This window comes from Salarias fasciatus, chromosome 17, assembly GCF_902148845.1.
Source record: "Salarias fasciatus chromosome 17, fSalaFa1.1, whole genome shotgun sequence".
Taxonomy (NCBI): Eukaryota; Metazoa; Chordata; class Actinopteri; order Blenniiformes; family Blenniidae; genus Salarias; species Salarias fasciatus.
This window is the reverse complement of record NC_043761.1, coordinates 9,940,786-9,953,683: the sequence shown is the minus strand read 5'-3', so window position 1 is coordinate 9,953,683 and position 12,898 is coordinate 9,940,786. Positions and strand designations below refer to the sequence as shown.

The following is a 12,898-nucleotide window of genomic DNA, read 5'->3' as shown; positions in this document are numbered from 1 at the left end:
CATAACGCGGAGAAAATGAACAACAAGCTTGCAGAGTAAATAAAAAAAAAAAAAAAGCTCGAATATTCCTCCGCTGGGCACCGCTGCCGGAGACGCGCGCACACACATACACATACACACACTCTCTCCTGCTGTCTCCCGTCAACGCCGCTGTTATTACTAATGCAACAGAGGGAAAAGCAGTACACCGAGTCCTGTTTGAATGACGCGCAATGCGAGGAAGAAGAAGCGCCTTGTTTTTTCTCTCGCTTTTTTTTTTCTTTCCTTTTTTCTTTTTTGTGTGTGGCGTTACGATTCAAACACACATCAAGCCGTATCCCGGCAAGCAAGTATATTTGGGACTAGAAACCCCCCCACCTCCACCCCCAGGGGAGGCACTTGCTTGTGCGCGGAGGTGTGTGTTGTTATTTTTGGGCGTACTGCGACCCCGTGTGACGTCAGGGCCACCTGCTATGTAAACAACAGAGAGAAGAACAAAAAAAGAAGAAAAAAAAGTGCTTTCAAAAGTTTTTTTGCGTCCGGTTTTGCAGAGCGTTTTCACGGAGAGGTTTCGTCCTACCGGAGAGCCGGGAAGCAGTCGAGCCGGTGTTTTGAACCGGGTACCTTCCGGTAACGGGATGGTGAAAGACGAGCGCGCGCGCGCGCGCGCACTGTTGCGCCCGGGGAAGCTCCGGTTCGGTGTCCGCGAAGTAGTTTTTAAATAAATAAAAACAAATAACATACACGCTTTTAATGCTCCCGCGACTTACTGTGTGCGGCAGACCTCACGTTGACCCACTTTAAGCGCAACTCCTCTTCTTCTGTCATCTTTGACGTTTTCTTAGAAGAAACATTGATGCATTCGGTTTTTGTTCAATTGTTCCCGCAAAACAATGTGCGCACGTTGTGGAAGCTAAATGCAAATTCAGAAGTTTTTTTTCTTCTTTTTCTTTTTCCGCATCATCATCTCAAGAAAAAGTAGTTTAAAACACATTTCACAATGTTTAAGTGATCATAACCGAGTGCACAGAGAAAACGCTCTGTCACCAATAAGATATATTGGATTATCTTTATTATAAAAGTATGCGATTAATGTAAACAGTGTTTAACTGTGAGGCACATTTTTAATATCGTCAAATGAAATCACTGTTCAACAAATATATTTGAATGTTTTTTTACAACCCAGCCTGTGATATTTTCACTGTCTAATTCAGACAATTTATTCATCAAACAGTAAGTCATCATACATCGAGCAGTAGTGATTAAAATGAGTTGCTTTCTTCTGCCTTTTCTTCTCTTTCTCCAAATCTCTGCGACGTTCAAAAGAGCAAATTAAGATCAGAGAGCAGTGGGTCAATTTCTTTCTCATAAAAAATATACAATTAAAAGAAAAGGGCGATCGGTATCACATTCTCGCTTTTGTCAACATTTCAATACCTTATGTTTTATTTGCATGGAAGTTTTCTTCACGCAATATCCAGAGAATTCGATTTTAATCCTGAAGTTTAATTTTAATGTGAGACACATAAATAGTGGCTATCGCTCAGCATGCAAATGTAAATTTGAAATGTATTAATAAAGCGTTTAATTTTTCATTGTGTTTAAACATGAAACACTCTACGTCTTCTTATTAGTTTTTATTGTTTATATTAATATTACATCGGGGTCTCTCCTGAGTATGTCGGAATACTGTATTTCACACACTGAACCTGGATGATACACTGTGTCCATAATGTCCTCAGCACTGGCCTTTATTTATTTAAAAGTGTTATTTAGATCCACATTGTATAATTTTCATTGTAATAAAAGTCTGGATTGTTGAATTTAAAGCTATGGGAATGATGTATGGATGCATTATATTTGAAAAATCTGGAAGACGTGACTTTCTTTGTTTGTTTCGTGTTCTTTGGAGCTATTAAAAATGATATCAAATGTGGGCAAAAGGCATCAGCATCTGGAAAAATGAGAGGATGAAGAAAGAAAACAAGCAGTGTTGGATCTTGTGGTGGTATGCTGCCACCTACTGGCCAATCTGTGAACCATATAAAGGAGCAGGAGCAATGGACTTCATAAAACACCTGGACAGTTTTATTTTCATCTTTGTTTAAGTTTTGTCCTTTATATTGAGTACATTTTGTACATTTCGAAATCATCATGATGTTAAATCTGAAAAGGGGACATTCACATCTATTTGTCCTCATATAAAGTCTGAGCTGACATGTTTTACTTTAATCATATAGTGCCATCTACTGATAAGGTTTAGACTCTCAAGCTGCACCGTTCTTAATCTTAATTGGAAGAATTTAATGTTAACCATTTAAAACTATTTTCATAACATTTTATTAAAAAAAAGTTGGAACAGTGTCTACTTTTGTCATGACTGCAACTCAGACAAATAAAATGTGAAACTTTGGGGCTTCAAAACATAGAACAAAGGGTCCCTTGAGGACAGAAACCTGCTCACCTACCAGAAAAGGATTGTATAACAAGCGCTAACAATTATTTACAAGAGATACTGGCTTCAGGGTGTATAGTTACACTGCATATCAAGGATTAGCTGAACGAAACGACCTATCTGGGATGGTCTTATGCGAGTGCACACACTCATACAGAATAGTTCAGCCTGTTCCAAGATGCAGTGAACCTAAAAAAAATGAAGTGCTGTCTGTAATCGTACTGATAGGATAACCAGGCACAGCAACTGAACTAATAACAATTTGATACATTCCAGAAGTTAGACTGGAAATTCTGTCTTTTCCTTCCCTTCACGCGGAGGTCAAAGGTCAGTGTTACTTCCCCAGCGGAGTTTGAGATGATACTGTCCAGGAAGGGGACATGTGAGTGGGACAGGCTGTTGCTAACACAAGTGCTTGAAGTGTGATGTTTCACAGCAACCACTGAATCCTCCATTCTTAAATAAGTGAAAACAATGCGTCTACAGTCCCTTACTTTATCTGCATTCAGTAAATTGGAAAAAATAAAATAAAAAACAAAAACTAGAAATGGATTTTTAATTTGTTTTAATGTGTTTTGGGAGGGTCTCCTTGCTGATTTAAACAACAACACTCCATCCTTTGCAGAGCAGCTGCCTGATTACATATACTCAACTGATCACAGTTGAACAAAACCACATTCATGAGCAGAATGCAAGCAGAAATACAGTCTATATCTATCTAATGCCAGAAAAATCTAATTTATAAGATCTTACTTGCCAAACAAAATAGGATAGAAAATAAATATTTTACACATTCATCAATATTGTAGATTAGTCGATACATGATATGCAAAGCATGTGAGAAAGATATGCAGCACTATGCAAGTTCAAAGAAATTCAAAATACTTTTTAGACTCATTAAATTATACAATTACAATCATACAAACGGAGAAAGAAAAATCAAACTGCAAAAATTACTATAGTTCAGAAATCTATTTTAAATGATGTGATAAACGTGTTAAACATGTCCGCATTATGAATTTTATCTAAATGTAAATTCAGTTTCAATAACAATAGTTTTGATGTGTCAGTAATAATCACTGCAGTCATGATCACATCAAATTAAGGAGAAATTGTTTAATAAAAATTCTATATAATATGATACACAATGGAAAAATTACATCAATTACAATCAAAGATTGAAAGACAATAAAAAGCTACAATACAAATTCCATTGAGCGGGAGAACGATATGTGTTGCAGATGCAAAGAACCAAACACTACTGAAGTGTCAGTGCTATCAACATTTTCCTAAACACCGTCTGTATCTCAACACGAAGCATGAGTGTTTCATCACCCGTCATAAAGTCAAATATTTCATTTTGACATAACTCTTTGTATGTTATTCTGTTAAAATCAGTAAACTCTGATAATACTGGTTGTGTGTTGTAGGAATTAACACTCTCCTCTCGTGCGGGTGTCCAGGCTTGATGTCTTTCAGTGCAGAGTTTGCATGATCTCTCTGTGGATGCATGAGTGTTCGCATGATAACTATGCAGGTCATCTCTATTTCAAAATGTACAAGAAACTCTTTTCATTCATTTTTTTTCAGTTTTTCATTGTGATGAATTAATTTGGTTTGTTTTGAGGAAAAGCATCAATGGATGTGATGCTGTTTCCTCAAAAAGAGTTTTGCAGAAGCTTCCGGTGCTTGTTCAAAAAGTGTTCTTAACTTTTTAAGTAAAAGTGTAAATCGATTAAAGCAAAGGAAAAATGAAATCACAGTAGGTAACTACATGGGAGTGTAGTGAGAAGCGCTGAAGCTTTGTAAATACAATATAATTGGATTTTTTTGAATCACTCTTAGCTAATTTAAAACAAGATTTTTTGGTTTTACTGTGTTCCCTTAAGAAACAGTACATTACTGGAAATGAGTTTGCTTTTATTCTAAAAGAATATTTCTGAGATGACTAGATTCCTTTGTAGCTGAGAGAAAGCCTTGGATTATTTTGATTTATTTTCTGCAGTTTTTAGATATATGGCAGTCCTACGTACATTACGGTCCATCTCTTCGGTGGTTTAATGCATTCCAGCCAAAGGAAAATGAAAACTGATGAAACAGTGGGATTTGGGGTTTATAGATATGGCTTTTTTGCAAATCTGGAAAAAGAACTGAAGCAAAGCTTTGGCAGTATCAAGAATTTAAAGATGTAAAACAACAGAGATTGGGGGTGTGGGGCTCCATTGGAGAGTCTGCACATTCTTCCTGACTGTGCTTTGGTTTTCTCTATTTACTCTAAAAAATGGGATAACATGAAAGAGAGAAATGCAATTTAGTGTACATGGCCTGAATCCATGATAACAATACAGTTAAAAAAGAAAAAGACCATTTAAGTCCTGAAAATCCTGTCTTTGGACAAGCAGGAAGTCCGGGCAGTGACTGAGGAAGTGGTGCAAACTATTGAATTTCCTTGGTGTGAGTGAAGACTCTGACTGCAGAGTGCAGGACAGTCTGCAGCTGCTTGATTTGAACTTCTTTTTTTTTTTTTTAATTCTAACTATTATTTTAATAAAACAATCTGTGAGAAAATAAAAGCAGGATGACATTTTTCTGTATTATGTTTGGACAGAAATAGTTACTACTTAATGGAGGACAGTAGATGAAAAAAGTCAATTAAAAGAAAATCAAATATTGACCTCCACCAGATTAGTTGTTTTCTTTAAACCGTCATGAAAAGCTACATTTATTTTGAAACCGGCAAACCCCACGGCGCTGTTCCAGTTATATCTTTCCTATTAATAGGTCTGGCTCAGACTCACAATGTTCAGCTGTAACCAAACTCCGTCTGTCAAGTCACGTCCTCTCCCTGCTCTCCCTTCTCCAGTGTCGCTGCCGCCGGGCCGGGGGCTCTCCGGAGTGTGCCACCCTCCCAGCCACACAGACGGCAGGACGGCCTCGCGGCTGACTCTCACACGGCCCGGCGCTATGGAGGCTCTGGAACAGGATGGCGGGATCCTGGAGGAGGAGGAGGAGGAGGGATGGGAAAACAGCAAGGGACAGGACAAGGAGGGAATGGAGGCCTCGACCCCGGCAGGCTCCGGCACCGATGAGGAGACGGACGAGGATTCAGAGCCGGAGCCCCCGCCGGTCGTTCGCAGGAAGGTGTCCTTCGCAGACGCGTTTGGCCTCAACCTCGTGTCGGTCAAAGAGTTTGATCACGTCGAAGTGGCCGAATCGGAAGCCAGCCGGTCTGATGGGAGGGACGTGATCCCGGTAGTGGAGGATTTCTATATGTCTTGTCTGTTTACAGTTCCCTCATCCTCTGAGGAGCTGGAAGACAGGCTGCAGGCACAGATGGTGGAGCTGGAGAGCATTGAACTCCTCCCCGGGACCACCACGATCCGTGGCATCGTCCGGGTGGTCAACCTCTGCTTCAGTAAGTGTGTGTACGTACGTTTGACTCTGGATCACTGGAAGAGCCACTTCGACCTGCTGGCAGAGTACGTGCCCGGATCCAGCGACCGGAAAACAGACAGGTTCACCTTCAGGTACACAATGGTTCCTCCCTTTGAGAGGGATGGGGCCAGAGTGGAGTTCTGTCTTCGCTATGAGACTTCTGTGGGCACCTTCTGGGCGAACAACAAGCAAATGAACTACGTGCTGTTCTGCCACCAAAGAGCACACATGAAAGAGCCTCAACTGCAGGAGGAGATAAGCATCCACAAGGGCAAAAGGAGCTGTCTCAAAGCAAACAGGTGAGAAAACTTCAATATTTTTATCTAAACGGAGACAGCTAACAATGTCATGGCAGCTACAGTCTAATAAAATCTGATTTTTGGCTCCATTAGGGTATTTTGTAAACTCTATTTCGACGACGGGTTCCTGTGACTGAAGGAAAGGGAAGGAAGGGGTCCCATGTAAAGATCAGGTGCAGTGAAGGAAGTGGGGGCTGAAACCTGACACGGTTTGAGTGCTCTGTTTATACTGTCCTGCTCTTCTCATTAGCTGGAGTCAAGAGCAGCATAGCTTGTGTGGCCGGCCACTGCGTGTTTACAGTAAGCTGTTATGTAACGACTCAGGAATGGACGTTTGACCTGCAGAACACATATTGCCCTTTTATGGTTAGGCTGCTGCGCAGGTTTCCATGACGTCTCGCTGCGGAAAGAGAGGCAGATCTTGCCTTCTTCATCCATCTTCATGCCAATCAGAATCCCTTTTTTGTGTGTTTGAAGAATCACAGTACTACATCATGTATGGATGCTTTTTTTTTTTTGGTGTGAAAGATGTAGAAATTTGTCACCAGCAGAGATATACGAGTCCTGTACGACTGTATGAAAAATCCAAGCCCTGATAAACAGACAGTAAAAATCTGAAAAGTAAATTCTAGCATCTTAAACATTTTATTTCTTCAATCAGGAATGGGAGTGCAAGCGAGATGACCTGGGAGACCATTCTGTCAGAAAAATATGCTGGAGGTGTGTAGACTATTTATATTTGCATATTTGTATTTCTGTATGAGAGCAAACGATGGTTGATCCTCGTCTTTTTCATGTTTCTGTCGGACCAGGAGGAACACATAAACCCGGAAAGGGCGGCAGGAAGACAGTGAGCAGTGCAGGAGTACCGTCATTGCTACACCGCAAAGAAGACAAATCTTTGGTGAGGCAAACAAGCTCCTCTAAATGTCTATAATGTCCCACCAACACTGCCAAACGGCAAACACTACCAGACATAAAACAGCTGAGTATTAGTCATATGACTGCAGAAGCACAGTTTGTATTTGTCTCCAGCTGAGCTATGCTGAATGCATGTATCTTCTTTCTGGAGAGGTATGAATGGTAACTGAGTCAGACACATGTACGTACGTGCCTGGCCGCAGAGTACCGAGTGAGTTCTGACGGCACACGGGAAACCGGCCAACCTGTAACCCGAGAGCTCGTCATGTGAAAGCCGTTAATAATGAATGCAACGTGAATGTTAACACGCAGCGAAGCTGATTACGTAAACAAAGCTTGAGTGCTGAGGCTGCAGCGGCGCTGCGGGGAATTGAGTCATCACAACAAACGCGATACTGTGCAAAGACACTCTTGGAGTTTTTGTTGTCAAGTTGGTATTGACATTTTCTGAGACTGACACATCAGTGGCAAACTCTTGGTTACAATTCTGACTTTTGCCCTTTCTGACAGGTGGAGAGCGTGAAAAGCAGGCATAAAGCGACACGCTTGGCACACGTGCAGGACTACCTCTCCCAACGGAGGCTTCAAGCACCAGCGGCGTCTCCACACGTCTCAGGCAACGGCCAGAAGTCTTCTCAGCCTCTGCCACTGCCGTGGGGCGGCCCTGCCAGCTTTCTCGATAAGTGCCAAACGGCGCCACCCAACGAGAGTCCGCAGGTCCTCACCTATCATCAGATCCCGCTGCTGACGCTGGACTGGAACAATGATAAACCGCAACAGTGGGGCGCCGCTGATGTGGATGACATCTGGACTGGGAAAGCTCAAATGACCTTGTCAAAAGCGTCAGAGGAAAACACGCCTTCTGTTCTCTTTCATAACGGCGCAGATGATAGCGCCGATAGAGAAACCTCCGTGTGCGACGTATGGCAGACTTTTCTTAATGGGCCGAGCTGTGAGGACCATTCCGCCATTCCGGAGTCAGAGTGGCTCCAGACAGCAACATCAATGTCTCCCTCGAATGATAAGGAGCCCCACACCAAATATGCAGCAAGCAGTCAAGACTTTCCCGAATTTCGGGAAGAGACACCCACCGCGTTACACGGGCACACCTCGGCTGCATGTCAGCGGCTGTCAGATTCTTGCGAAACACTGTTGGCTAATCTCGCCTTGAATGCTGAAGACCACCGGCCAGACGATCCGAGTGTCAGCGGCCCGAGACATGACAACACAGCTACACAGGCCGCATCCCAAAGGTCACAGACAAACTCTGAAACAGACACTCCACAGGAATTCAGCCTCGAGGGGCCAACGCCTGTGTCCGAGCACTCTGTTGACTGTTCAGCAGAGTGTCACGCAGAGCCAGAAAGAGAGGGAATAATAGGAGGAGCAGAAGGAATAGGAGGAGATGAGCCCTTCACATCGCACATAGCTGACTTGGTAACAAGCTCAGGGGAGTCGCAGACAACAGACATGACAGCAATGCCAGAGTCTCAGAATGCCAGCGCCGTTGATAGGATCTCGCAGGGAGCAAGGCTGCATGGGGGTCTTTCTTCCAGCGGGAAAGGGGAGGCTACAGGTACTGCACACAATGCGGTAGATGACACGCTGGCATTTAGGGAGACAATCAGACAGGGGACAAAGGACGGGGCGAGCTCCGTTGTTTCCACATCCAGACAAGGTGTGGAGGAGGGAGTCGTGACGAACTCTGAGGAAAATAAAGTGCGTAAAGAAGAGGAGACATTCAAGGCGCAGGGAGAGCGTGAAATCTCCCTGAGGTATGCAGATGAAGCGCACTGTGAAGAATGTGGCCTGAGCCCAAACACTGAAAACCCATTAAAGGAGAATGAGAGGAACGAACATGAAATCAGATCAGCACAGTCAAACACAGGTGGATTCGAGCCATACCAAATATGTGAGAAAAACTTGAATGAAAATTACTTCAAGGCAACTAAAGTAAACGAACATGAATCGTCAAATATCCAAGATATTGAAGAGACAGAAGAGGAAACATCCGACAGTACCACCAGGAAACAAGAAGAGAGCCTTATGAGTGGAGATGTAGAAATGATCCAAGCAATAGACCAAGAAATAAACCCATCAGTACAGATAATACCTACAATGTTATCATGGGAAATGAGAAATGTTTCCCAGAAAGCCGACAATGCATGCAGACATTATCCAACAGACGAGCCGAAACCCTTAGAGGTTATAGACCCGGGATGGACTCGAGCGCAGGAAGAAATGAGGGGTCAAAAAGAGGATGTAGGAAGAGAGATAAACCTGGAGGATTTCACAGCAAAGAGCGCTGAGAGAAAAGATACTTCAACAGAACACCAACCTGAGAAACCAGACAGAACAGACAAAGATAAGAGTCGGAGAGATGAGAGGGTGAGTATTGGAAAGTTGAAAACCGATGCAATGAGGGAGCTGATGGGTAATGTGGAGGGCTCTCGGGGGAAGAGAAAAAATGCACCAGCCGAATTGAAAGAACAAGAGTTGTCAGCAGAAGTCGAGAGCTCCCCACTTGTTGAATATAAAAGACTGTCAGGTGGAACAAAAGACACTATTACAGCAGAAAATACCACATCTCTTGAAGTGATAGGGCAGGGATTGGAGGAGATGTTCATCGAGAGATTTGCAGAAGATCTGATCTGGGGGATCATGGAAGAGGTCTTCAGTCTAGAGTTGCCATCCTTGAACAGAGACGTAAATGTTGATAGAATGAGCTGCAGACCGACCGACACTACACCAAACTGCCATCTTTTTGTTGGGAAAGACGACGATGACACTTTCGATTCAGGTGTTTTCTCTCTGGTAGAATTTCTTCAAGAATCCAACGTAAGTCTCTGTCAAGACCCGGAACAAAAAATGAGGTCTCCAGGCATTGAATCGTCTCACGAGGGGGGAAGCCAGTCACTCACCGCTGCCGGACAAACACATGTTCTCTCCAAGCTGCAATCAGATTTCAATTCAAGTGATGATCCAAGTCAAAATCTCACCTCCGCTTCAGCTCCTCACAGCTGGCAGGTACTGAAGAATCAGGAAAACGACCCTCAAACAAGAGAAAGATCACTTCCTCGTCAGGAGGCAGGGAGGCAGACAGACGTCAACCTCAAAGAGACGTTCAGTTCATCAGTTCACCAATCTCACTGGAGCTCCTCCCCAGAGAAAATAAGAGAGTCTTCATGGTGGATGATATTATACATCATCAGTCACATCACCAGACTCCTCATATGCATCCTCTTGGTGGGCGGATTCTTCGTTGTCGTCTTCCTCTACGATTTCCCGGCGTTCTTCGGTCTTTACATCTTTTCGTTGTGCTGGTGGTTTTATAAGTGGAGGAGATACAGGGTGACAACAAAACAAAGGATGGTGGGATAGCGTGAGGCCAGAGAGGGAAATCAACGGTGCTCCAATGATGGGCGACGCCTTTTTAACACCAATGCATTGGTTTCAATTCCGATGTTGTTACGCTCAATTTATGGTAAAGAAGATGGAAGCTGGAACAAAAATGACTCTATACAGAGTTATTAGGTCGTGTGTGTGTCTGTGTGATTGTGAGTGTTTGGATGAGTGTTTTTATAGTCGGTTTCCAAATCAGTTAGTGCTGTGATTTTCAAACTTTTCTTTTTTGCTGTGCAATTACTTAAAACAAAGCAAAAAAACTACAATGACAAGGTTTTTTTTTGTTGGAAGCGTTCACTAGAGCTGAAATGACAAAATTCAATGCATCACAAGTTCTCAGTTTACCTCCATTCTTCAGTTTGGTTCTTTAAGATTTGATTGAATACATAAATCTAGAGCATTGATTAAAAAAAAAAAACAGTGAATAATAATAATAATAATATTCACTTATAACTGAATGTCATAGGTTCAGTATAATTGTTTGTGTGTCATGTGTTGCTGTGTTTCATGGGCCCAATACTATTTTAAATCTACCAAATGGAACAAAGTGAATTTCCTTGATTTTCTTGAATAAAAGAAATTCAAGCAGAAATAAAGGGAACAATTGTTTTTTCTTCCTTTTTTTTCAACATAGAAATGCCATAAACTTAATTCAAAGCTCTGTCATATTTCATAAATGATTTATTTACATTGCTCATCTCAGTCGCATTACCAGTGTGCTCAGTGTGGGAAAAGTGTCCTCGTGTTATTTACAGACAGGCTGTTTCAACATTTCAAGACTCATTCATTGTTTTTGCAACTCTTTTTACCGAGCAGAGGGAGAGTGATTGGAATAAATTCCAAGTCTTAAGAACATAAAAACAGGAATTAAATATGATTGTGATGTAATTTTACACTTTTTGGGAGAAGAGTGTGAAGATAATCTTATAAAGTAAATCATCTCAACCCCGGTGACACGTCTTCTTCTGTAATTCTCAACGGCCTTCATCTCAAAGTACTCCTCCGTCATTTTAATTTTAGCTTCAACCGACAGTAATGGATTTTTAATGACAATTTTAACACAGCGAGTGAATATATTACCTTAGCAGGTCACACAAAATGACTATATGATTATAATACGAGGATAACAAATGCACAAAGTATTAATTATATTCATATGCTCTATAGAAATTGAAACGAAATTTAACTGAAGGACATCAGTTAGTTATCAATTATTGTTTGGATGTAACTTTGCCATGGATTTATGTCGTGTGTATTCATTGAAAGACCACTAATACGAGAGAAACTGGAAAACGAACCTAGGCATTAAATTTTGCCTTTCACATGAGTAATAATTGTGACATTTAAAGAAAAGAAAAAAATACTCCCCTGCTGCTACTGTGGGTGTACTCACATATTTAAACCTGCCAACCCTGAGGAAAGTGTCGGATTTCTTCATAAACTGTGCGCGCTGCCAAAAAACACACTTACCACTTGGAAAATGAAACAGACATCAAATCTATCAGCTTTAAAACTACTTTCCTTTCACATTCACGGCATGTTCTGAAAACAAAAGATTCAATAAATGGTAAAGATGATAACTGGAAGGAAGACATACCTGCAGAATAATACATTATTAGTTTCAGCTCACTTCTGCATCTTGTACAAAAGAAAAAAAAAAGAAAAAAAGGAATGTTCTGAACAAATTGTAACAACTTGAAAACATATTCTGCAGCGCAATGAACCCTCCAACTAGATTGACACGGTCTAAACTTTCACTTTGGCACTGTATTCGCTCCACTGCGTTTGTGCTGGGGAGGCCCTCGTATCAGTCAGCGGCATTATCTGTTAGTCCACCTCCAGCTGAGCAGTTTCACTGTGTGACACTGTGCGCGATAAAGTGGCAGCTTGAGTGACACTGCAGTCCAGTTGAAGTCACTTGATCCTGTCTGGGGTATGCTGACCTTTTGTAAATTGGCTCCGATCCCACGCTGGCACCTTTAGCAAACTGGCTAAAAGCCAATGTTGGCACAGCAGAAGGCTACTCTTCGCAGGGCACGGCTCCGAAGAGGCACAGTGCAAACCTGGCACGCAGACTGTTAAGCGTGCGCGGGTAAAAAGTAGCAGTGGTGGAAAGGAACCAGGAAACAAGGACCGAATCTTGATTAAGCAAGGTTACCCCAGAGGTGTAACACAGCTTGTTATATTCCAGACTAACTCACATGCCAACGTGTACGGATTAGGAATTAATGAGCGCTTCAGGAGGGAGAAGAATAGTACCACATGTTAAAGAAAAAAAAAAAATCAGACGGCAGTGAGAGATACGGTTGGTTTGCGTTTGCATTTTTCAAGATGCTCTGAGGGCTGTTTGATTGATACGCTTCGGTGGGGGAGAAGTCTGGGTCAGCAGGTTCAATCCAGTCCT

General features: G+C 42.1%; 1 protein-coding gene across 1 annotated transcript; it reads left to right on the top strand.

Annotated features, from left to right (window-relative positions):
- The first annotated feature begins 5,338 nt into the window (after positions 1-5,338).
- On the top strand, positions 5,339-11,065 carry ppp1r3aa (protein phosphatase 1, regulatory subunit 3Aa). Its single transcript, XM_030113992.1, has 4 exons — positions 5,339-6,168; positions 6,830-6,888; positions 6,981-7,072; positions 7,600-11,065. The coding sequence occupies exons 1-4, from the start codon at positions 5,399-5,401 to the stop codon at positions 10,468-10,470; spliced, it is 3,792 nt and encodes a 1,263-aa protein (XP_029969852.1). The 5' UTR covers positions 5,339-5,398; the 3' UTR covers positions 10,471-11,065.
- Positions 11,066-12,898: the final 1,833 nt, after the last annotated feature.

Bases quoted from the DNA above. Each gene is read 5' to 3' on its own strand.
- ppp1r3aa (XM_030113992.1), top strand. From the start codon at position 5,399: ATGGAGGCTCTGGAACAGGATGGCGGGATCCTGGAGGAGGAGGAGGAG. The intron at 6,169-6,829 runs GTGAGAAAACTT...TTCTTCAATCAG, and splicing joins AGCTGTCTCAAAGCAAACAG to GAATGGGAGTGCAAGCGAGA. The intron at 6,889-6,980 runs GTGTGTAGACTA...CTGTCGGACCAG, and splicing joins GTCAGAAAAATATGCTGGAG to GAGGAACACATAAACCCGGA.